Below are 26128 nucleotides of genomic sequence, written 5' to 3' on the forward strand. Positions count from 1 at the left end.
GAAATTATGGGAAAGAGTAGTGGAAGCTAGGTTAAGAAGGGACGTGATGATTAGTGATCAGCAGTATGGTTTCACACCAGGAAAGAGCACTACAGATGCAATGTTTTCTCTGAGAGTGTTGATGGAGAAGGTCAGAAGGAGTTGCATTGTGTCTTTGTGGATTTAGAGAAAGCCTATGACAGGGTGCCTAGAGAGGAGTTGTAGTATTGTGTGAAGAAGTCGGGATTGTCAGAGAAGTATGCAAAAGTGGTACAGGATATGTACAAGGGTAGTGTGACAGCGGTGAGATTTGCAGTGGGAGTGAGGGATGCATTACGGTGGAGGTGGGATTACATCAAGGATCAGCTCTGTGCCCTTTTTTATTTGCACTGGTGATGGACAGGTTGACAAATGAGATCAGACAGGGGTCCACGTGGACTATGATGTTTGCAGATGACATTGTGATATGTAGTGAGTAGGGAACAGGTTGAGGAGATCCTGTAGAGGTGGAGATATGCTCTAGAGAGGAGAGGATTAAAGGCCAGCAGGACTAAGATGGATTATGTGTGTGTGAATGAAAGGGAGGCTAGAGGAATGATGAGGATGCAAGGAGTAGAGTTGGCAAAGGTGGATGAGTTTAAATACTTGGGATCAACAGTTCAGAGTAATGGCGAGTGTGGAAGAGAGGTGAAGAAGAGAGTACAGGCAGGATGGAGTGGGTGGAGAAAAGTGTCAGGAGTGATTTGTGACAGACAAGTACCTGTAAGAGTGAAAGGGAAGGTCTACAAAAGGGTAGCAAGACCAGGTATGTTATATGGGTTGGAGACAGTGGCATTGACAAAAAGGGAGGAGTCAGAGGTGGATGTGGCAGAGTTAAAGATGTTAATATTTGCACTGGGTCTGACGAGGGTAGACAGGATTAGGAATAAGTATATTAGAGGGTCAGCCCAGGTTGGACAGCTTGGAGACAAAGCCAGAGAGTCGAGATTGCATTGGTTTGGACATGTGCTGAGGAGGGATGCTGGGTATATTGGGAAAAAGATGCTAAGGATGAAGCTGTCAGGAAAGAGGAAAAGAGGAAGGCCTAAGATAAGGTTTATGGATGTGGTTAGAGAGGACATGCAAGGTGGTTGGTGTGACAAAGCAAGATGCAGAGAACAGGAAGAAATGGAAACAGGTGATCCGCTGTGATGACCCATAACCAGGAAAAGCCGAAAGAAGAAGAATGAATAGGCTTGAGAGTAAAAGGAGGGAGGTGAGTATTGTTGGAGGATGAGGGGGCAGAATTTGGTGTGATGAGTGTGGTATTGTTTGGGAAAGATGAGGTGAGTTTGGCTATGGAGTCAGTGAAGAAGGAATTAGATTGAGTAGCCAGGTCATGGTCAGGAGAGTTTGGGTCAGGGCAAGGGTTGTCTTTTTTTGCCAGGACAGAGGACTGAGGAGATACTAGTACAGAATTTTGGGGTTGGAGTTATGGTTATTTTGAAGTTTCAAATAGTAGGATTTATGGTTAATTGCTATTTATTTTTTCACCTGATTATGAAGTTGCTTGTATTCGGTCAGGGAGTTGGGTGTTTTGAGTCTTTGATAGTATTTCTATGATTTGTCTCAGAGATGCACAAGGGTTTTGGTCTGTTTGGTTAGCCACGGGACAGTTTTGGATATGATTCTTTTAGTTCTGGAGGGGGCAAAGCAGTTGAGTAGATTAGTGAATGCTGTGTTGAAATAAGAGACAGCAATATCCAGAGGAAGGGTTTTTAGAGGGTTCCAATTAGTCTGTTTTAAAGAGTCTGAGAAGGTTTGAAGGTTGAAATCTTTTAAGGTACGGGTAGAGATGTATTTGTGCTGTAGATATATGGGAGAAGGAGAGTAGTATGCGAAAGCAGAAAGATTATCGCCGAGGGAGTCAGGGAGGGTACCACTATCCGAAAAAGTGTTTAGGTGGGAGACTAGTATCCAATCTAGGATACTACTTGTGGTGTTATATTTGTTTAGTGTAGTAGGGGTGCTGATTAGCTGGGTAGAATTATATAAGTTGATAGACTGAGAAGGCATAGGTGAGTGTATGGAAGACCAGTTAATATTAACATCACCTAGTATAATTGTTTCATTATTTATGGTGTTGGTGATCCATAATAGGATATCCTCTAGACTAGGGATATTGTTACCTGGAGGTATGTAAAGGGTGGCTATGCATATGCTTTTATGGTTATTAACTTTTAGGAGGGCCAAGGTTAGCTCAGCGGTAGCAAATTGGGGTAGGGGTTTAGTATAGGGTGTTACTGTTAAGGAGGAGGAGGAGAATAGGGCTACTCCACCACCTTTGTTCTGGGCTCTATCATTTCTTATGATTCTATAGTTGGGTGGGTTATTTCAGTATCTTTTATATGTGGTTTTAGCCACGTTTCAGAGATGAGGAGAATTTTAGGTTGTTATGGGAGATCCAGGCATGAACATCAGGAATTTTATTACATAGGCTCCGGGTATTAATTGTAGCAAAGAGTAGAGTTTTATGGCTAGGGTGTGTGTGTGTGTGGCAATTTTGGGTTGGAGGAGTGTTTGTATGAGGGACCAGGGTTAGGGTGTATGTCGGCAGAGAGAGGAGGGATGTTAGGTGTTTATATTGTTTGGGGTTGGAAGTTGGGGTAGCAGAGTTTATTTGGTATGGGAACTGGATTACAGACAGTAGGAAAGAGTTTTCTGATAAAGAGGAGAGAATTACTGTGGAAGTAGAGATAGGGGGCGATGTAGGTTATGGAGGGTAATTCTTTTTTGAGATGTATAGAGGTTGTATGAAAAAGGGGAGAATAAGAGAATTGGGAGAGTGGTGAGGTCGAGTAGTTAGAGGAGAACAGAGATATTGGAATATAGAGGTTAGAGCTAGTGAGGGTTTTTTAGCATGTCGAAATTAGAGTTTGGCAAGTGGTGGAAATATATGGGGTAATGTGTGTAGAGTGGGGTAGATGTAAGAGGGAAAGGAATAAGAAAGAAAGAATAGTAGTAAAGGGTATAGTGTAGTGCGTTAGCAGTAGGGTGTTGTGTTAACTGAGAGAGGAGGTGGGTGTGGCAGAGGAAGTGGGAGGTGACCAAGTCAGAAATGGTGGAATGAGTAACAAAGATGAGTTGGTGTGTGGGGCTGATTCTAATAGGTTAATTATAGTGTGGGCGTGGTCGGAGAAGTTTAATTGTAAAGGTGCTGGGGCGCGTCAGATTTGAGGGCAGGGTAGGGGAGCGGATTGAGCCCGCAGAGCAAATGGAGCAGGTTGAGCCAAGAGAGTGGAGTAAGAAAATATCTGAGAAAACAATCAGTCACACAGTGTTAGGAAACATGTAGAGCTATTTACCTGCTCAGAGGTAAACTCAAGTTGGTAAAACATAAAGCTGTAAGTTCCAGCAGTCTTGATTTGGGGGTCAGACTAATTAAAAAAGAGATGGACTATTTACAGTAGAAAAACCTGATTTATTCATAAAAAGCTTACAGAAACAGGAGTTGCAGTACTGCTCTGATTGCATGAATGGGAGAGTTTGTGGAGTCACATTAGAATAAGCCTCTTAGGGGAATTTAATTGAATAAAATATTATAACAATAAAGGAAACTACCATAGCACTACCAAACCTCAAAGTACATCCCCAGTCTTTTACTAATATTATTATTATTATCAATATGTTTTAATAAGTCCCAGTTGCTTCTCTGGTCATAGTTTGCGTCTACATTTATCTTTTAGGTTCATAGGTTCATACTAGGCTATCTGCCCTAGGGCATTTATAAGCCTAGCCAGAGTGTGTGTGGCTTTCACCACCCCTTAGGATGAGAATACTATACCCATTAGTTTGCTGTGCCTCTGTCCAGCAGTGACACAGAGATGATTCCCAGGGTAAACCTACGATCTCCCATCCACTCGTCAAGATTTCTCTTTAACAGAGTCAGTGAGGGGCTCTGCCTCACATGGACTGGGATTCTGTTCCATAGTGTAGGGAGTCTCTGGGTGATGAATCTGTCCCTCCAGCACGTCCTATTTATATCCGTGTTGAGGTTTAAGTCTCTTGCTCTCGTGGCTCTGGTGGATTTGGATTTTTTGAGGTGGAGCATGTCCATTAATTCCGGGTTGGACATGGCCTTGTATGTCAGGCACAGATCACCTCTGAGCAGACGGTATGCGACTGAATAGAGCTGGAGTTTCTTCAGTCGGGCAGCATATGACATATGTTTGAGCCCCTTTATCCTTTTGTTGAGGAACTTTTGGGGTCTTTCCGACTGCTGCAGGTGTCGGGTAAGGTACATTCCGAATGGGGCGTTGTACTCGATCATTGGTCTGATAAGTGAAGAGTACAGGGGTACAGTGACCTCTCCTGATCTGGATGTGAATCCCTTCATGATCAGGTGGGCAATGTAGAAGGTCTTCCTAACCACTTTGGCAATGTGAGTGTCAAAAGAGAGGTTACTGTCAACTTGGGTCCCCAGGTCCCTGATAACTTCTTCCGTGTTTAATGGATTACCACCTATGTGGTAATTAGGGGTTACCTTGTTTTTCCCAAAGGGTATGACTATACATTTTTTGGCATTTAGCTTAAGGCCATGGCTCTGGCACCAGTTATCCATTTCTATGAGAACTCTCTGGAGGTGGTCTGTGTCTGATGGAGTGTCAATTATGGTGCCAAATTTTGTCAGCCACAATCCCCCTATGTTTGCCTGCACTTCAGAAAAATAAATGCCAAACAAGAGGGGGCCCAGGACTGAGCCCTGTGGGACACCGCTCATGACCGGCTTAGAGTCTGACATGGCACCAGCAACTCTAACCCTGTGGGTTCTGTCCTTGAGCCAGTTTGCAACCCGTCTTGTGACATATGGGTTTACATCTAAGCTGGTGAGCTTTTCTATGATGCCCAAGTGGGGTATTGTGTTGAACGCTTTTGCTAGGTCAAGGTAGGCTGTGTGAACTGCCTTACCCTCATCAATGGCCTTAGTGACTGTTTAAAAGTCGACCAAGTTCAATAGGCAGGATCTGCCCTTGACAAAGCCAAATTGGGTAGGATCCAGTGTCTGTAGGTCCCCAATGTCTTTATTTATGAGTTCCATTATGATCCTCTCCATAGCTTTACAGACTAGGCTCGTCAAGCTTATCAATTTCCAGGGTCTGTAGAAGCACCGCCTTTGTGGAGTGGGACCACAGTTGCCGTACGCCATTCTTTGGGTACATATCCTGTAGTAAGGCTAAGATTAAACAGCAGCCTTATGTGTGGGTTTAGTTCCTCATTGAGTTAGTGTAGCACACAGCCGGGGACACCGTCCAGTCCCATTGATGCTGTGTTTTTTGCTTTAGAGAGCTGCTCTCACCTGGGCATCTGAGATGTTTGGGAGGCTAGACTCTGGTGGGATAGATATTTCTCCTTTTGGGGGGAAGGGAGGGGAGAAATTTGCACTGAACCTGTCTGCCAGTATGTTGGCAATGTCTGTGGGTTCAGTGATTTTTGTATCATTTTGGACTAATTCTGAGCATATCTGGGAGTTTCCACCCAGGTTTCTAACATAGCTAAAGAAGGCCTTATGATTGTCTTTTGTGTCTTTAGCGATTTTTCTCTCAAAGTTGGCCTTGGATGATTTTATGAGTGATCGTAGTTTTTTTGCTAGTATTGATCAGAGATGCCTTCCCTTTTAGGGATTTTGCTCTGTCATTTAGTAGTTTTCTCCTCTTGTTGTAGAGTTTGTTTATGGCTGGGGTCCACCAGACCGGGCGCCTGCCTTTGGTGGAAAGTGTCTTGATTTTATTAGGGATTGCTTGATCCATATATTTCTGGAGGTGCTCATAGAAGGCATTTGTAAGGGTTTCAGCAGTGTGGGTTGTGGTTTCCACTGGCTCGGGGGCCTTGAAGGATACCACTCCAGTCTTAAGAAGTGTGAAGTTTGCTTTTGAGAAGTTCTTCACTGTGGTCTTTTTTGCTGGGCTTGGGGGCGGGATGTGGATCTCCAGTGAGATTAATTTATCACAAGCAATGATGTAAATCCAGGCGAGTAAAGTTCCAGTTACCAGTTCAAAAATAACAATCCAAGCACTCATACGAGGTAACTGAAGTACAAGCAGGCTCCTCAAAACTCCATACACCAAGATGGTAAAATTCTAGTGCACAAAATAACACACTGGTCACATTAAAACAAAAACGAACGTTCTTTTAATAGGTACAGTTAGCGCTTTCACCTCCTCTGCTTCATCAGACTGTATTCAAACCATATAAGACAGTCATTTATATATCACATTCAATTAAAACTATAATTGCTTAATTACATTCAATAAAGACACTCTGGGCTTAATGAGTCAAGCACAAACATATATATTACTTAAAAAATAAGCGCATATATTCTATAAAGATATAAAATATACATTGAAAAATGTATACATATATACATATGAAATTGTCCACTATGGTCTACGTAAAAAATACATTTGCTAATAGTTAATAGAACCTAATATAAACATATTACTGAGATAAAAACACACATTCAATTATCCAGCCTTTATAGCACTTCCGGTGTGGAGCATTTTGTCCCCATGTTTGTGATGATCAGGTCTAGAATATTTTCTCCTCTTGTGGGAATGGTGACTAGTTGTTCCATAGCATTTGAGTTTATGAACTCCAGGAACCTTTGGGCTAGGGTGTTGGGGCTTGAGTAATGTTCCCAGTCTATGTTTGGGTAGTTGAAGTCACCCAGTATGATGGTGTTTGGAGAGACATTCATACTCTCCAGTGTCTTCAGGAAGGCTGTGTGGGTTTCCTGAGTTTGAGAGGGTGGTCTGTAGCATGCTACAAACTGGAGGGCAGTTTTACCTATGGTTAATTGCACCTGGATGGTCTCCGATGCTTCGTTGCCACTAACCTGGAGGTGTGGGTATCCTTTATGAATATGGATACTCCCTCCTTTTGTGGTTCGGTCCGGATTTTGGGGCGGGCATGATATGAGGACTAACCTGATAGTGCTGGGGTGCCCTCAGGAGCCTTGAACCAGGTTTCAGTCACACCACAGACATCTATGTTCTCCATACTGAGGACGGGGCGTGCATCTTGAGGTTTAGACTTCTGGCATTGAGCAGTATTACCCTTAGTTTTTTCCATTTTGTTTTCTAGGGGTAGGTTTATCATTTGAGCCTTGCCTAAAAAGGCACTATGGGGTGGCAAGAGCCTTTGCCAATATCCGGAAGCCCAGGGTGATAGGTGCAAGCCGTCCTTGATGCAGCGTGGCTTGTCAAGCATGTCATCCCAGGCAGACAGACATTGGATCCCCTTAGAATGACACCAGTAATTAAGCCAATTATTAAAGTTGATCATTTTGTCTCTGTATTGTGGCATCATTCTTGGTGAGGGTAGGATACTGCTCAGGGTCAGGGTCATACCGGCCTGGGCTACATAATCTGAGAGCTCCTCTGTCTCTTTTCATGTAGTCCAGGGAGGTATGTCTCAGGTCGTTCACACCGGCATGGACAATGACTGAGTCATACTTGTACTTGCTGTGGAGTGACCTGAGTGCTTGTGTTATGTGGCAGATTCTAGCGCCCGACAGGCAGCTTACTGTGATCTTTTCCTTGTTCAGTCTGGTGAGTGGGGCGTCGGTGTGTCTGACTATGGAGTCACCTATAACAAGTGTGTCTGGCATTGTGTTTGGCCTTAAGGGCTGTGACTGGTTAGCACACTGACTTTGAGAACTATGTGTTGCATGTCTTATGTCTTGAGGTGGCAGTTGCTTAGGTGTCTGCTTTGGAGGCCTCTGTAGTTTTGGTAGATTTTTGATCAGTGCCTCCGAGTATGTCTTTGTGTGTTTGTGTTTGTTTTGCAGTTGTGATAGTTCTATGTGAAACTGGGTTTGTGGTGTGCGTGGTTTCCTTTTCCTCCTGTCTGGTCTTGCCAGTCCTGAGTTGAGAGAGCTCAGCCTCCAGTTTGGCTATATAGTTGCATCTCTCACATGTATTTGTGTTTTGTGGGAGAAGGAGTGGGTTGTCTGTGTACATGAGGCAATTGTAACATTGCCTCAAGATGCCCAGATTCACCAGCTGAACAGGAGAGGATGCTAGCAACTGACCCTTCGACATGCTAGAAAAAGTGAAAAAGTTTGCTGTGTAACTGAGTCAGAAGGGACCTATAGGGACATGGGTACTCAAGGGGATTCTAGACTATGTAGTACTTTGTTTAGTATATAAGTACTTTACCTATATAAAAATGCTTTAGGAGCAAGTGCTGAGCTTTTGAGAGAGAGAATAGACTGTTTAGATTGCAAGTAGAGAAGTTCTAAGGGAAAAATTGAGGAGCAGACTTTACGGAGCCAGAATTTCATGGATAAATGTGGAGGTCAGTCTTCCCAGCTTCTCCTCAAGAGTCAGCCAGGAGTTCATAGCAGTTAACCCCTTCCTAAATAATTCTTTGTCTTTAATTTTAATTCGCAAACACCCAGTTAGTATGTCAGACTGGTAATCAATTATTCCAGCCTCCTCTTTCTCTTTTTTCCTGCAAGCATCCCTCATAATGTCAAGTCTCGCCTTCATTTGCTACTTTTGTGGGTAGCAGTGGAAAAAAAACACATTTGCTTGTCTAGCACCCTGGTGCTTTATCCATGTTATTCTGTTGGTCTTTGATTACTCTGTCCCCTTCTGCTTCAACCTAATGGTTTACTGGTTCTTGTAATCTGTCCATTGCCCTTTCTAGATCTACAAACTTGCACATCTATCCAAGAATGAAGACCCCTAGGGTTGCTATGTAAAGCAGTTGTCATTTGAGCCCTCTCATTTTACAAATCTTTATAAATTATGTGAAAGCTCCTGTTCTCCTCCTGGTTTCTTAGGAATTGTCTTCATCTATGAAAACATGGTGCTTCCCGAACATCAGCCTCTTCTCTGGTTGCCAGACTGCTACAAGGATTTTTTTCTTCAACTCAAAGGTCTGGTAATAGTCAGTCTGTTTTTCATTCCCTACTCTGCACTTTTCTCTAAGCAGTGCAGTGCTCTCTATCGATCAGGCGCTCCTCCTCTACTGTATTGGCCATTTGTAGCTTTTGTTGTCTTACTACTTTTTTGCAGTCTCCCTCCATTGTCCCTCTCAGGCACCCCAACCAATTTTATGTTTTTCCATCATGATTGATCTTTTAGGTCTATAAGCTACTTTACAGTCCAGTCCAGACTAGCTACCCTGGCATCCAGTCTAGCCCCAAGTTCAACATTCTCTCCCATCACATGCTGGATAGCAGAAGTATGTTCACTAAATACCTAGTCCACCTCTTCCAGCTAGTTTTCATGTGCTGCAAGATTGCCTGCAATGACCATTTCAAGTCCTGAATCTCCTTCCAAAATATTACACGGGTGACTGATTTGCCCGGGATTTCACTCTGCCATTTTTTTTGCTTCCTTCTGTTATACAGCTACAAAGTCAACGCTTCCTTTCATATACCTTTTTCAAATAGAATGGACCAGCTGCTCCACAGTGGCCTTAACTCTCTTTTTCCAGGATATATTCACATTTATGGCTTGAATATCAGAATATGAATATCAGTGTGCCACTATACCAGAAGTTGATTTTTTTGTGTGTTATGAGGAGTTATAAGTACGTTTCTTTTTGTGAAGAACTTCAGGGCAATATTATAATAATAGTTTATAATGTGCTACATTGGCGGTCACTGAGTTAGACACACTGGACATGTATTTCTTTAAAGGTACCATCTTTTGTACATGTCCAGCAGAGGACACTGAAGAAAGTTTCTTTAATTTAAGAGGCTCAGACTTGCAGTGGTTCATAGTTTTTCTGTAAATTTATAAAGAATGTGGTGTTTTGCTGGTGTGACACTATTTCAGAAGGTAGCACAGTCCAGATGTGCGCAATTTCAGAAGTCACCTACAGGTGGGATTTTGCTATGATCCCCAGATAATTATGGATAGTATGGTGGCATTAGATTAACTGACCACTTTATGTACCGTGTATGCATGAGGAGAGAGCAGCCTATGGAAATGATCATTTTATGTTTATTTGCTTTGCTCACCTTGAATGTCCAGATGGGTGAATTTACTCCTTTTTAACTGAGGCCCAGATAAAAAATCTCTGGGACATTCATTTACATATTTGTCATAATTACCCTGATTACAATAAAATATAATGCAGAGAAATCAGTTTCATCAAGGTATGGTGTTGTATAATAATACAGTTTATTGTGAAGAGTTAAAGCACAGTAGCTACAATACAAATAACAGAAAGAAAATGTCATACTCAAGACAGTATTTACATGGTTTGTTGTGACTAAAGCAGAAAATGCAATAGAGTGAGAAGCTTTTTATTATTGTAAGAAGAAACTCTGAGGAATTCCTTTTGTACACAGCACTCTGCTCATCTTTTCCGTTCACCAACTGACACATCTGGGCCTATATCCAATTATACAGTCAGCCATAGTGACAGTGGTAGTTATAATTTTGAAAGCAGGCAAGTGTGCAGTCGAATTGATTCTTTTTAGCAGGCTTGCTGTTTCTGTAATGAGTTGTCATTGCAGTTAACATTTGAATATGAGTGGGTGAGAATGTGTTTAACAAGAAAATGTGAAGCCATCTAATTTCACCTGGTGTTATTGCTTCAGAGCTTATACCAGGAAAGTGTACAAGTAAGGAGTCTTCCTGTCTGTGTGGTGAATATTGGGCTAGAACATAGAGGTAGGTAGTCGTCATTCACTTAAGTAGCCCTTTGTTTAGGGATATAATGATGCTTAACCTTTTTTGCCTTGTGCATTTGTCTTCAGTTCTATGATTGTGCCTTAGTGTGATTCCAGATCCTTCCCGTTGTACCTCGCCAGTATAGTTTGGTTCATTACTCTGTGGGCAGTAGGAATTGTATGAGGCAGTGCTGCATTCTGAAAGCTAAGTACATATGACATCTCCTAGTACATTTCAGAGTAATTTCAAATGTTACATACAATTGCAAAAAAAATTTCTTCAATTTTTAAGTGTAAAGGACCAGCAGAATAAACGACTAACCATTTAAAATCAAAGTAACATTTTTTTGTCTTTCAGCATAGTGAATTATTTAAACACTGTATTAAGAGATTAGGCAGACTTTTGGCACTTAATTTATTTGTGCTTTTTTTTTAATGACTAGTACTCTAAACTACTTGGGTCATCAGCGTATTTATATTTATTTACCGTCCTTTATCCTATTTCAGGAAAATCCAAGTCTGCTGCTATTGAAAGAATCATCTGCCTCACTTCCTGCACTGCTGTTCAGCTGCCAGGTGGGGGTCGGCAGGACTAGCTTAGCCATGATCCTTGGGGTCCTTGTTCTTTACCACCGTAAGGGATGCACAGAAAGACAGGAGTAAGTAGGACGTTTTCTGGTAATTATCTCTGTCATTATCCTTGGTTGTTGAATCTGTCCAAAGTGCAGAATGCATTTGTAACTTCTTGTGTTAAAAAAACAGTGAAAGAATATTAAGAGATGTGCGATCAGAAAGTTGTGGTGTGGAATTTTAACAAAATTATTTATGCACAACACTGATTTGTTTAGATTCCTACTTATAGTATTAGTTTTCTTCTTTGCTGAGCTGTTCCTTCAGAGGAAAGAACAAAAATATAGAAATATATTTATATGGTAGCAATGTATAATATCAAATTCACAGCTTGTTGAAAAGGAGCATTGCCCATTGAATGCATATTCTATGACATTTTGCTATACTCCTCTCATGTTAAGTCGACAGTAGTTGTTAATTTGTGTTTTCCCTTTGGAAACAGTTGTGTGACCATGGAGTTTGTTTATAGAGGTATGGGGGTGTTTGAACAAAGCTGTCATTTTGTGGGTGAATTGGGGGCCACATGAATGCTGTTTGTGCTCTGGTGTGAGGAAATGATAGTGAAGTTTGATTTATTATTTTTTTCATGTCTTAACTTGCTGGTTCTATATCTGTGAGGAATATAAATAGTGCAGAAGCCGAAAAGCATTATGTTTTGTACTTGACAGTGCTTTGAAATTTGTAGCAGTGTGTATAGGATAAGGTTTGTTCCAGTTGTTGACTGTATGTGACCAGCATGTGGGACGATGTGTTAGTGGCTTTTGGTTAAATATGGTCGATGATGGCCATTAATCTTGTAGTCAATGTGTCAGACTGCAGTCATATATATGACAGATACACACAGCATGCACATGTGATAGTGCTTGTGTATTAGTGTATTTATAATGTATATTACAGATATATAAATATATACATACTGTGTGTGTGTTAAAAGATGGATAAATAGATAGGAAAGTAGCTAGGTAGATCCAGCTATATATCCAGTCATCCTTTCTCTTGCTACGTATCATAGAGAGGGCCTTGATGATAGCAAGGTCAGCAGGGCAAACAAGGCTTTTCTTGTAAACAGTTTGCATAAACTCCTGTGGGATGCCAAGGTGTTCCCAAGCCAGATAGGATATGTAATCTCTCCAGTGTGCTTCCTGCCTCTGTCCTGGGGTGTCCTTCATCTGAGCTTTGCCTCACATACTTCCCATTGGAGGTACTTAAGACCATTTTCACTTGGTATCCAAACCACCTCAACTGATTCCTCTCTGTCCTTTAGAATAGTGTCTCTAAGATCCTCCTGTCCTTTAGAATAGTGTCTCTACTTCAAGATCCTCCTGGATTTCTAAACTCCCACTCTGTCATGGAAAGTGAGCCTCGCAGTTACACTATGGAACTTTATTTCTACTTCTTCTGTCCATGGCCTCATCCGTCTAGCTACTTCACAAAGCTCATGACCATAGAGGAATATAAGGACATAGAGTGACTTGTAATTTGAGAGCTTCATCCTACAGAGTTTCACACTTCACCATAACAGTCCTGTACAAATACCTGCAGTATTTCCACTGTTGTACCCATCTGCTGGTCAGCCTTTTAATCCTTTCTGTCATCCCTTGTGAATGAAATGCAGGATGCTTAGCTTCCTCAAATGGAGGAGTTTATTTATCTAAACTGCAGAGAGAAGGCTATTGCTTTTCCGGGAGAGAGAAGTTTGTACTTCGAAGTGTTGATTTTCATCTCTGCCATTTAACACAGCAGATGACTACAGTGCCCAGTAGAAATTAGTCACTTGAGGCTGAGTGTCTGCAAACAGTAGAGATCCAATTCTTACATCCTGAAACTGGATATTCTAAGAACTTTGACTGCGTCTTGAAATAGGAATATACAAGGCGCGACCTTGGTGAAGTCTAAAACACAAAATGCACTCGCTCGAAGCACTCCTTAAAATGGAGAACATAGACATTTGTGCTGTAATAGAGACCTGGTTCAAGGCAGCAGAAAGCACCCCTGCACTACCAGGCTATAACTCATTCCACACCTTTCAGCCCCAGAACTTGGACCGAAGCTCCAAAGGTGGTGGTGTTTCCATATTCATAAAGGATGTGCAGACCTCCAGACTGGTAGCCCAACATAACACATCAGAGATACTTCAGATGCAGCTAACATTGGGTAAAACGGCGATTCAGGTCGTAGCCTGTTAAGGTCCCCAACCATGACCCAAGACTCACATTCCACATTTCTAAGCACCCTGGAGAATATTAAGGTCCAACTCAACACTCTCATACTGGGTGACTTCAACTACCCCTCCATTAACTGGGAAAACTAATCATGTACCAATACACTTGTCCAACATTTCCTGTAATTCATTAATTCCAATGCTCTGGACCAGCTCGTTCTTGCCCTCGCTAGCAACATCCTTGACCTGGTCATTACTAACATGGGCGACCATTGCTCTACACCAATAGTTAACTCCTCCCTGGTTCGATCTGACCACAAACTAATCACCTTGTAAATCCATACCCCCCCCGCAAAGATAACCACCATGAAAAACTTCTCCAAAGTTTACTTTCGGCTCCTAAAAACAGAGGTGGCCATCTTCACAGCACCAATGCAAATGGAGAATAGTTACATAACTGCCAAATCATACACCAATGCACTGTACGAACATGTACACAAATGCATGGATCTCGCCATACCCAATAGAACCAAGATGCTCTCCTCCAAGAAAAGGAAGCCAATCTGGTGGTCCCCTGCCATAAACACACTACAACAGAAGGAGGGAACTGATGCTGAATAAGGTGAAGTCCCAAGACTGGAAAAACTCCCTTATCAGCCTCAAAAAGTTCAGATCCCTCATCAAATCCTCTAAATCTACCTATAAAAACAGAATTGCAGCAGATAGTAAAGACCACCACAATGCCTTCTATAGTTATGTAAAGAATCTCCATGGGAATACCCAGATTTGCTCTGGGCTACTGCACAATGGTACCTCCTATACCGAGCGAACAGATATTGCCAATATACTGGCCGACAGATTCAGTGCTAACTTTACGCCTCTCTCCCACCCCAAAGGACCAATCACAATACCAGTAAATTGCCAGGCACCCATTATTACTGCTGCACAGGTTAAAACAGCACTGTCAAGGCCAAGAATACAGCTTCCATGGGACCTGGCAATATCCCTGGATGTATTCTACATGAGCTACAGAGTGAACTGGCACCTCACCTATGTGCCCTGTTCAGTCACAGCCTCACCTCAGGCTTTGTCCCTACCGAATGTCATACTGCTACAGTCATCCCCCTCCACAAAGGAGGGGCAACTACAGACCCTGGGAACTATCGTCCCATTAGCTTGACAAGCTATGGAATGCTTCATCATGGACCTAATAAACAAGGATATAGGGAATCTCCAAACTCTGGATACCACACAGTTTGGTTTTGTGAAGGGTAGATCATGCCTGCTCAACTTGGTCGACTTCTTTGAGTCAGTCACCAGAGCTGTGGATGAAAGTAAGGTGGTTCATACAGCCTACCTTGATCTGGCCAAGGCCTTTGATGCCATTCCCCACTCGGGAATCATAGAAAAACTCACTAAGCTAGGCTTCAACCCCTATATCACTTGGTGGGTTGCAAACTGGCTCACAGATAGAGCCCACAGTGTGAAAGTAGCTGACTCCAAGTCAGAATGCCGACCAGTCACGAGTCGAGTCCCACAGGAGTTGGTCCTGGGTCCTCTCCTGTTTGGTATCTACTTCTCAGAAGTCCAGGCCAGCACGAAGGGATTCAGGCCAGCACGAAGGGATTCTGGCTGACAAAGTTCGCAGACAGTTACATGTTGGGAGCCATTATTAACTCCCCAAGTGATGTTGACATCCTACAGAAAGGCCTCACTGAGACCAACGACTGGTGTCAGAACCATGGCCTTAAGCTCAATACCAAGAAATGTCGTCATGCCCTTTGAGAAAAACCCAGTTCTCATGAATTGCCACATTGATGGTAGTCCACTGAACACAGAAGGCATTCTAAGAGATCTGGGAACAAAGGTTGACAGCAACCTCTCTTTTGACCACCACATTGCCACCGTGGTCAGAAAATCCTTCTGTGTGGCACATCTCATTACTAAAGATTTTGCATCCAGGAAGAAGGAGGTCATTGCCTCCCTCTACTCTTCCCTCATTAGACCAGTCATCAAGTACAATGCCCCATTTGACATGTACCTCAGTAGACACCTGCAACAACTGTAGAGGCTGCAAAATTACCTCACAAAGAGGATTCTAGGCTTTAAACACTTGTCCTATATGGACAGACTCAAAAAAAACTCCAGCTATTCTGTCTCATATCGTCTACTTAGAGGCGATCTCTGCTTGACTTACAAAGCCATGTTTGACCCAGCTCTGTTAGAACCTCAACCTCGTTACCACAATCAAAAGAACATGCTGGAGAGACAGGTTTGTAACCCAGAGACTGCTCATGCTATAGGACAGACTTCCCATACATGTCAAATAGAGCACCTCACTGGCCCTCTTCAAGAGAAATCTGGATGAGTGGATGGGAAATAGAAAATTCACCCTGGGGATCACTCCAGTGGCTCTACCCGACCAGAGGCACTGGAAAATAAGGTCTTGTGGCATGATGTCAGGGTAATCCAATGGTCTAGGCTTGTAAAGGCTCCAGGGCCATTAGCCTAGTACACACCTGTGAACCTAAGCCTAACATGGATGCATTTCACTTACCACTGAGAGTTCAGACTCAGCTCACATGCCACAGATGCAGGGGCTAAATGACATGCAGCAGACCGGGAAGTACATATTGTTGTAGCACCAGTGAGAGGTGCCACATATTTTTTACCACCTCTTACAGGTCCACAAAACACATGCAGAACAGATGGGCAAAGTCCCATGACCCTCCAGTGTTTTTGCAAGGGCAAAAAGTTGATCCACTAATCCATGGACGAGATGGAATCTGCATTGATCCTCCTGAATTTGGAGGTTCTGTTGTTGGACCATGTCTTCCTTACACCATGCTGGTGTACGCTTTTATATACAGGCTGAGGAGTCTGAACCCATTCTAACTGGAATATGCACTCCTTGTACCCCTTTTAGAAAGACAGTCATCACGCCACTCTGCTAATTTAAGTACTTTCTCTGTTTTCTACATGGCATTGAAAAGGGATATAGACCACAACACCTCACCTCACAGTAACCTCATCTCCAGAAATGTATCCCATGCCAGTATGGAGCTCATCTTCACAGTATCCTTATTTCCAGCAATGGATCCAGTCTCAGTATGGAGCTCATCTTCATGGTATCCTCATTTCCAGGAATGGATCTCATTCCAGTACGGAGCTTATCTTCACTGTATCTTAATTTCTAGGAATGGATCTCATCCCAGTATGGAGCTTATCTTCACAGTATCCTCATCTCTAGGAATGGAGCTATTCCCAGTATGGAGCTCATCCTCACAGTATCCTCATTTCCAGGAATGGATCTCGTCCCAGTATGGAGCTCATCCTCACAGTATCCTCATCTCCAGGAATGGGGCCAGTCCCAGTATGTAGCTCATCCTCACAGTATCCTCATCTCCAGGAATGGAGCCAGTCCCAGTATGGAACTCATCCTCACAGTATCCTCCTCTCCAGAAATGGAAACAGTCCCAGTATGGAGCTCATCCTCACAGTATCCTCATTTCCAGGAGTGGATTTCGTCCCAGTATGGAGCTCATCTTCACCAGTATCCTCATCTCCAGGAATGGAGCCAGTCCCAGTGTGGAGCTCATCCTCACAGTATCCTCATCTCCAGAAATGGATCTAGTCCCAGGTTGGAGCTCATCCTCACTGTATCCTCATCTCCAGGAATGGATCCAGTCCACATATTTACAGTAAGCATTAATATTGTAAGTACGTTTCATCAATGGAAATATGTAGAGACAAGTCTGGTGATAGTCAGCAATTCGATTATGAAATTGTCTCTTAATAGTTTTAGGAGTTAAGGCACCAAGTCAGCAACAGCTGCTAGTGCAGTGATTTGAGGTACCTGCTTTTACAATCATGTACGTAATATAAAAGGTACATACGTATTAAAATGTCTGTGCTATTATTCTATGCATATTGCATTCATATTAATTCTCAAATCAAACTTAAGGGAGTAGCTAGAGTAAAACTATCCCAACAAATTAGCAATGTAGCTGGTTGGGGGCAAACCTCAAGTTAAACGTACAGCTAGGTATTCATTCTCTTCTGCTTATAGCATAAGGCACGCTGCACGCAGTTAAAATATTATTTTCTATTTAGTAACCAGAAAACTAAAGAGCAAAAGAAACCACAAAAACAAAGATAAACTGCCAAATAAATGCCAAAGACGGGTCAGCAAAGTAAAATGAGCACTTTCATTTCTTTATTACATAGAACTTCATATTTATTTTATTTGGCAGTTCATCTTTGTTTTTGTGGATTATTTTCTATTTGAGTGTTCACTCTAGCGTCTGTGTTTTCTGGCACTGGCAACCAGACATATACATCTGTAAGGAGTCTGATAACCCAGTATTGGCTACAATTTCAGAAAGGGAAAAAAATGTATGCATTTACCTGATTTCACCTTTTTGTTGCCTTGCAATTCAGGAAGCAAAGCACTAGCTCAGGTCTGTTCACCATCTTGTTTATCATGGAGTTGATGGCTTGTTGACAAAATTCCTTAGGGCATGCAGTACTTTCATTAACATCCTCCAAAGATGTACGTAATAAGCATATCACTTTCATGTAGTGTCCCCAAACTTGAAACCCCCACTGTAATTATATTTCCAGTAGTTGTATCAAAAGATAAAACCTGAGCTGTATCATCTTATTAAATTACTTTCACTTGTTTAAGTGCCTGAAAAATTGTGGAACAAATCTCTTCACTCTGCATGAATACGAGTTTCATAAAGGACTGTGTACCACTAATTCACAACTGTCCATCTAAAGAATCATTTAATATCAATCAATTTCCCATTCATGCATATGTTCCTTTCTGTGGATAACATGGCGGTTTGCCATATAAGCATATCTTTCTCTCTGCTTACCTCTTCTCTTTCTAAAGGATTTAACTATCCTATGTAGAACACTGGGTTTCAAAGCATGAGGCTATTAAAACCACAATATGAGAGGAATTAGTGGCAGACATGTGTCCTAACCGGATCTATATCTTATTATCGCAAAGTGAAAATGTCGAACGGCACAACAGGGAAGTGCTGAAATGTCGAGGGTCGGTTTTGAGATCGCAGTACAATGAAGATTGGGATATTTGCCCTTTCCTCACTGTAGTGCAATCTCGAAGTTGGAATATATATTTAGCAGGGGGTGTGAGGGGCGCAGCCCCACAAAATACCGAATTTGAGTTTCAGCATTTTCGCTCTTGTGAGCATTCAATATTTTCAGTTTGCGATGTTATTATATAGATGCGTCCTAACCAAGTGGTACATCAGTGCACTAAACGGAATGATCATTGAGCCAATGCACTCACTTAAATACCTTGGTGTTAGTTTTCTTCCATCCCTCGTGCTTATAGAACATACCAAAAAAGTGACCAGTAAAATCCAAGCCCTACATATGAATATTGTACATAGTTTCTAACTACCTGATATCTGAAGCAGGGTCTGCACTGGAAATGGAGTTATGCTGTCTGCTGTGGAATATGTCCTACCAGTGACCATCTTCGGCAGGAAACATAAAACTGGTGCAGTGTGTGCATAATAGCATGTGCAGGTTTATAGTTATCTTCCCCAAAGAAAATAACATTGCCTCCATTTCACAAGTGTTTTCCCTTTGTTCATAGAGACAGATTTCCTACTGGCTTTGTTGACTCTCAATCATCTGTTTGTGGGCCACTGTTATTTACTCTCAGGGGAGCAGAACTTGAAGGAACCTTCAAGACCCCTGTATTCATCCATTACCTCCCACATCACGGTTGAAATCCCACATCTTTCATTCTATGTCGCCCAATTTATAAGCAAGGGCATGGCATCCAGGTCCAAGGAAGTTGGTGTCACTTTCTTCCGCCCTTATCAGACCAATTATTGAATATGATGCCCTCTCCAGCATGTGCCTGGCTAGACATATTCAACAGCTGAAACACCCACAAAGGTTCCTCACCAGGAGAATCCAGGGTATAAACACATTGTCTTATATGAATCACCTTGAAGCCCCATCTCTATACTCTTGTGTCCTACAGGCTGCTGAGAGATCTCTGCCTGGCATACAAGACATGCCAGTAAGTTAGACTGCTGCACAAACCCACACCCCAGTATATTTCACAAAATAAACAAAGCATTTATTACTACCTTGGAATCTGCATTGATTTTTACACTGCCTTTGAGCCTACTGAAGCGAGCTATGGTGCCATTCTTCCTCTATTTCCCTACACTGGAGTGTGGCATAGCAGACATAAGCAGTAAGTTAAACTGCTGCACATACCCGCACTCCAGTGTATTTCACAAAAAAACAAAGCATTTATTACTACCTTGGATTCTGCACTGATTTTACACTGCCTTTGAGCCTATTGAAGTGAACTGTGATGCCGATGTTCATCGTGTTACACTGCTGCAGTCATTACACTTGGGTTATCCTGCCGTCAGGTGGTTCCCCAGTTGGCCTGAGTTCCAAAGTCTTGGTCCGGCATCGGTTGTTGTCTCCTCCTCCCTGACATCAGTGCAGCAGGGGTATACAAGATGCAGCCAACGCCATTTTCTTCAGTCTTTCTTGCCGCGCGGTGCCCAAAGCAAAAGCAGTTCGCAAGTGCTGGTTGGCCGTCTCCTGAGATTTTCATTCTGAATCCAAAACCGAAGTCTTCTACAAAGCCAAGTACCCTGTTGAGGAAACATTTTCTTGCCTCAGACCGATGTCAGTAAAAGTTAATAACTGTACTTCTTGTGGGAAGCAAATACCTCATAAGCATTTAAATTCTTATTGTATCCCATGCCTAGGGCCAGACCATGACGTCACTGGTTGTCAGTTTTGCGCTAGGTTTAACAAAAGCACTATTAAATGTCGGTTTGATTTTGCCCGACATTGTTTTGGTAGAAAATTCAATTATACCATGCCCTCGGAACTATCGACAACTGGAATACATAAAAAGCGCAAAGACAAGGATAGGCATCCAAGGCCCAGAACTGACGACAAAGCCTCTTCTAGGCCAGTCGCCGGTTCTCCGGTTTTCAGCGAGGCGCCTTCGCAGCCCCTGACGACCGCTTCTGTAGAACCACAGGCCACCTCTGACTCCCATGTGGAGATGGCTGGGCCTTCAGATGCACAAGTTAATCAGCCTACCAAAACTAACCCTTCAGAGGGATCCGGAGTAGCTGAGCTGCCCGCAGCTTCAGAGGGTGTTTTCAGACCTACTCAGTTAAGCATTAAACCCTCTGCCTAAGTCTAAACCAGCTTTAAAATCAAAGAAACAAATACAGCATTCTCCAGCACAGGCCTCCATGCCTAATAAACAAATGCTCAAGATGGCCGAAGACCTAATCACTCTGATCAGGGGGTCCCCATCCCCCTCCTGATAAAAGGCCTAGACAGGATGCAGACTATGACTCATCCGACCAGGTGTCCATCTCTTCAGATTCATCCTCAGACCTAGGATATTCTTTACCCCCTTATGAGGATTCTGATGCTGAGGAGTCAATTCCATCAGCCTGTCTGCCTGAGGACTACTCCTTTGGGGAAGCCTTGCATACCATGAGGGAGCATTTCCATTGGGAAGGCCAGGATTACTCAGAATCCAAGAAAAGGCTCAGAGACTTCCTTTTATTACCTCAACACAGACCTCTTGCTATTCCGCCAGTGTTAGATATTGTGGATGATGCGTATACTGAATCCAGCCTAAATCCTGATTCCTTGCCTCCAGCCCCAGTTAAACCTGACAGATACTACAGCATCCCTGACTCGCACAAATTTCTGTACAAAAGCCCTGTTGCTGACCCTGAAACTATTTCCCAGGGACCCAAAGGGGTTAAGGCCTCATCAGCCAAGAATCCAGTTCCCTCTGACAGAGATTCCAGAGCATTAGACAGATGGGGAAAGAAAGTATATACGTCTGCAATGAGAGCCTTAAATTGCCAGTTTCACATGCTAAAATATCAGCAATTTCTACTGTCTCAGTTGAAACAAAAAATGCTTCCAGATTCAGATCCTCCTACTTTTAAAGAAATGCAGGATTTATTGCATGCAGCTGAACAGGTGGGAAAACATACTTTGCAATGTGGTTTTGACTCTTTAGAGGCCTCCTGTAGAGCAGCCGTTACAGGCTCTGTTATTAGAAGACATGCTTGGTTAAAAGAACATACGTTACCAGATCATGTTAAAGCAAAATTATTGGATGCACCTTTGCAGCAGGATGTGTTATTTGGAGTTAAGGCAGAAGAGGTATTAAAGAAAATGGAGGATAAGGCAAAATCTATGCAAATGGTGAAAGATTTCTTACAGGTTCAGACTCCTAGATTTAGCAGAAATTGGCCAACTAAGAATTGGTCGTTTCCAGTTACAGACCGACCTCAAAGGGGCAGATACAGACGTCCAAGAGGTGCAGGTCAACCACAAGCTCCTTACAGGCCTCGACAATGGGTTGCATCAGGCCAGAAAGAAGGGGAAGACAGGCCCCAACCATATAAAAAGCAGCCCCAATGACTTCCCGCTACAGCTGCCAAACAACTCTCACTTGGCATGCCCCTTGGAAGGAAAACTGGCACTTTTTTATCACAATTGGCATATGATCACCAAAGACAAATGGGTTCTCAACATAGTATCTCAAGGTTACAGGTTCCACTTCCACACTCTGCCAAGGTTAAAAGGAATGCCAAATCTGCCACCAAATCAATGGGCAGAGGCTCAAAAACAAATAACAGCACTCATGGATATGAAAGCTATTCAAAAGGTACCACCACAGGAGCAGGGACAAGGATTTTACTCAAGACTCTGTCTAGTTCCCAGGAAGGACAAAGCCTGGAGGCCCATTCTGGATCTTTCTTCTCTAAACACTTACCTGGATGTTCCGAAATTCAAAATGTTGACACTACAGCAGCTTCTTCCCATGCTGGGCAAGAAAGCTTGGCTCGTGACATTGGACCTCAAGGAGGCATACCTGCATGTCCCTATCAGACAAAACTGCAGAAGATACCTCATATTCATAGCTGGTTCAATGCATTATCAATTCTCTGCACTGCCCTTTGGCACAAAGTGCCTGGCACCAATAATTGCATTTTGCAGACAGAAAGGAATTCAAATGTATCCGTACCTGGACGACTGCCTGATTCAAGCAGAGAGCAAGGACATTCTTCTAAAGCATCTGGCGTTTGTAAAAAAGTTAAGTTGCCTGGGGTACACAGTAAACAAAAAGAAATCAAAACTAGTGCCCTCACAAGAGATATTCCTGGGTGCCAGCTTGAACACAACGGCCCAGATGGCTTATCTCATGCCAGACAAGCAAGGACAACTGACTCAATACTTTCAATTAATGGCAACACAGACTCAACTCCCTGCAAGAAAAATTCTGCAGGCCTTGGGTTACATGGCATCTTGCATACTACTAATTCCATATGCCAGACTGCATATGAGGAAACTACAATGGTACCTAAAGAATGTATGGTCTCAACACTGTCAAAGTTTGGAAACAGTTATACCACTAATTCCTTGCCTTCAACAGGAGTTTCAATGGTGGGCTCAAGCTTGTCACCTCAACAAGGGACAGCCTTTTACTCAACCCACAGCCAGGCAAACACTGACAAAAGATGCATCGGATTATGCCTGGGGAGCACACATGGCAGGCAACTGTATTCAGGGCAAGTGGCCCGTAGAACAAAGGCATCTTCACATCAATCAAAAAGAGATGCTAGCTGTACAAAATACACTTATAGCTTTCAAGGACCTGCTGCATCCAGGACAACTACTACTAAAGACAGACAACATTACAGTTATGTGGTACATAAACAAGCAAGGGGGCACTCACTATTACCCCCTTTGCAGACAAGCCATGACCTTGTGGAACACAGCTCTAAACTATCTGCAAGCACAATTCCTGCCAGGAGAGAAAAGCACAGTGGCAGACGACTTAAGCAGAAACATTATGATCCCCACGAATGGGAATTGAATCCACAGATATTCAGAATGATAACACAGAAATGGTGGAGCCCGGACAAAGATCTGTTTGCATCCACAATGAACTGCCAGCTATAGAAATTCTGAATAAGGAGTTACCATCCACAAGCATGGAAAGTGGATGCCCTCTCATTCAGCTGGAAAAACCTACAATATACACTTTCCCACCACTACCTCTCCTGCCAAAGGTACTGATAAAAGCCAGGCAAGAAGAGCCAAAGATGACGCTGATTGCACCAGACTGGCCATGCCAGCACTGGTACCCAATCTTAAAGAACTTAGCACAAGGACCATCCTGGATTTTGCCTCGAATCCCATATCTGCTGACTCAGCACAACAATCAGATACTACACAGCCAGCTAAAAACCCTTAAACCTAGCTGCATGGAAGATTCCTTAGTCAAGCAGGCAATGCCGCTCTCCAAAGCTGTTATGGATGTCATTCTGGAGGCCAGAAGGCCTAGTACCAGGAAAGCCTATTCGGATAAATGGAAGAGATTCTGTGCCTGGAACCAAGCCTTCAGCCTTGACCCTCATGTTCCAAACATTCCTCAGATACTACAATATTTAACTGAGATGCTGGACAAAGGACTTTCCTTCTCATCTATCAAGATCCACGCCTCTGCCATCTCTGCTCATTACAACATGGATCCACCAATTTTCTCTAATCCTTTGCTAAGACAGTACCTCAGAGGAGGCTAAAAACATAAGACCGCCCCATAGAGCACCTACTCCAACTTGGGACCTCAACTTTGTTTTGGAAAAATTGACTTTACCTCCCTTTGAGCCAGCTAACACAGCAGAATTAAAATATATCTCTTGGAAAACTGCTCTACTCCTGGCAATAACATCAACATGAAGAGTTTCAGAATTACAGGCACTAATGGCAGTGGAACCTTTCCTCATTTTCCACCAGGACAGGGTGTCTTTAAGAACTAACCCTATGTTTATGCCAAAGGTGTTATCCAGTGTGGCTCTAAACCAAACTATTCATTTGCAAACTTTTTATCCAAAACCACAAAATAAATGGGAGAGACTACTACATTCACAGGCAGTTACGCTTCTTCTTGGACAAAACCAAAGCTTTCAGGAAATCTGAGCAATTATTGGTAGCATATGCTGCAGGAGCACAGGGAAAATCCATTTCAAAACAGATTATTTCAAAATGGATAGGACATTGCATATGTTTCTGCTATACACACCATGGGAAACCTGTACCTAGCAGCATTAGATCTCACTCCACTAGGGCAACAGCCGCTTCAACTGCCTACCTCAGAGGAGTACCTACCAAGGATATTTTGGAAGCAGCAACTTGAGTTCTGTGCATACCTTCACCAAGCATTACCATCTGCCTCTATACTCTAAATCCAGAGCTGGCTTCGCCACTGCAGTACTGCAGGGCCTTATAGCCACCCCTAATATCTTATAGAACCAGCCACCCAACCTCAGCTTTGGGATTCTACCCAAGTGTAATGACTGAAGCAGTGTAACACGATGAACATAGTACAGTTTTGTACCCACCATAAATGTAGATGTTTGAGTGTAAACACTGCTGCAGTCCAGGCTACCCTCCCTCCTTCCCCTCTTACTTGCTGGTGCATTTCATGTCTTCTACCCTTTACTACCTATGGGGAGTATTTGCTGGTAACTGAAAGTTGTTGTTTGCTTTTCTTATGTATGTTTTATTAGCAATTTGAATTGCCTACCTATTTGGGGGCACCTGACATCTGGGGCAAGAAAAACTGAAGAAAATGGCATCGGCTGCATCTTATATACCCCTGCCGCACTGACGTCGGGGAGGAGGCGACAGCAACCGACGCCGGGCCAAGACTTTGGAACTCAGGCCGACTGGGGAACCGCCTGATGGCAGTATAACTGCCTGACTGCAGGATAACCCAAGTGTAATGACTGCAGCAGTGTATACACTCTAACATCTACATCTACATTTATGGTAGGTACAAAACTGTACTTTCTTCCTGTATTACACTACACTGGAGTGTGGCATACAAGACAACTTTGGATACAGCTCTTATGGACTTTTTGCACATCTGCAAAATGAACAGCATTAGATGCACTGGATTCAAAGGATTTAAATTTTGTTTGACATAAATAAAACATGTTGGGGAGACAGATGTGTCTCAAAGGAGCTCCATGTTCTGGAACAGGCTCCCCATCCATGTGAATCAGAGTCTATCCCAAACCCTATTTAAGTGTAACATTAACCAAAAGATGGGAAATTAGACATTCACCCCAAGCGTGGTCCTCTTGTTTCTGATGGAGGCAGATAGTAATGCCCACACTAACATATTCCCAACAACCTCTGTAAAATTTCTAACATACCTCCTTCTCATAAATGCCCATGGTACTTGGGGACATAATTGGGTTGGATTGCAAGGCTAGGCTTATAAAAGGCCATGGTGGTCATTAGCCTAGTATATAACTATGAAGCTATGGTCGGCATTTGAAAGCTTTTGATATGTTATATTTGCATTGTGGAAGTACCTTTCTTTGGAAATAAGGAGCTCTTCTTCCTCTGCATCCTTTTATACAAAACTTAACTGCTTTACTTACTGAAGATGTTGACTGATAGTGTTACTAAGTACAGGTTATAACAGTGTTACAGAGTACAGGTTTTAACAGTGTTGCGAAGTACAGGTTATAACAGTGTTACAGAGTACAGGTATAACAATGTAAATTACTCTTGACACATTATCTGGCATTATGTCCTGCCTTTGGGTGCCAAAT

General features: G+C 42.8%; 1 protein-coding gene across 1 annotated transcript in view; it reads left to right on the plus strand.

Annotated features, from left to right (window-relative positions):
* PALD1 (phosphatase domain containing paladin 1) overlaps positions 1–26128 on the plus strand; it is a gene marked incomplete in the record, with an annotated part of 1459376 nt that overhangs the window by 652468 nt on the left and 780780 nt on the right. Inside the window, 1 exon segment of the mRNA XM_044056896.1 lies at positions 11156–11307. Within this exon segment, the coding sequence (XP_043912831.1) occupies positions 11156–11307 (152 nt within the window).

The sequence above is a fragment of the Protopterus annectens genome, chromosome 14.part0 (assembly GCF_019279795.1).
Source record: "Protopterus annectens isolate FY-2018-M chromosome 14.part0, PAN1.0, whole genome shotgun sequence".
Taxonomy (NCBI): Eukaryota; Metazoa; Chordata; order Ceratodontiformes; family Protopteridae; genus Protopterus; species Protopterus annectens.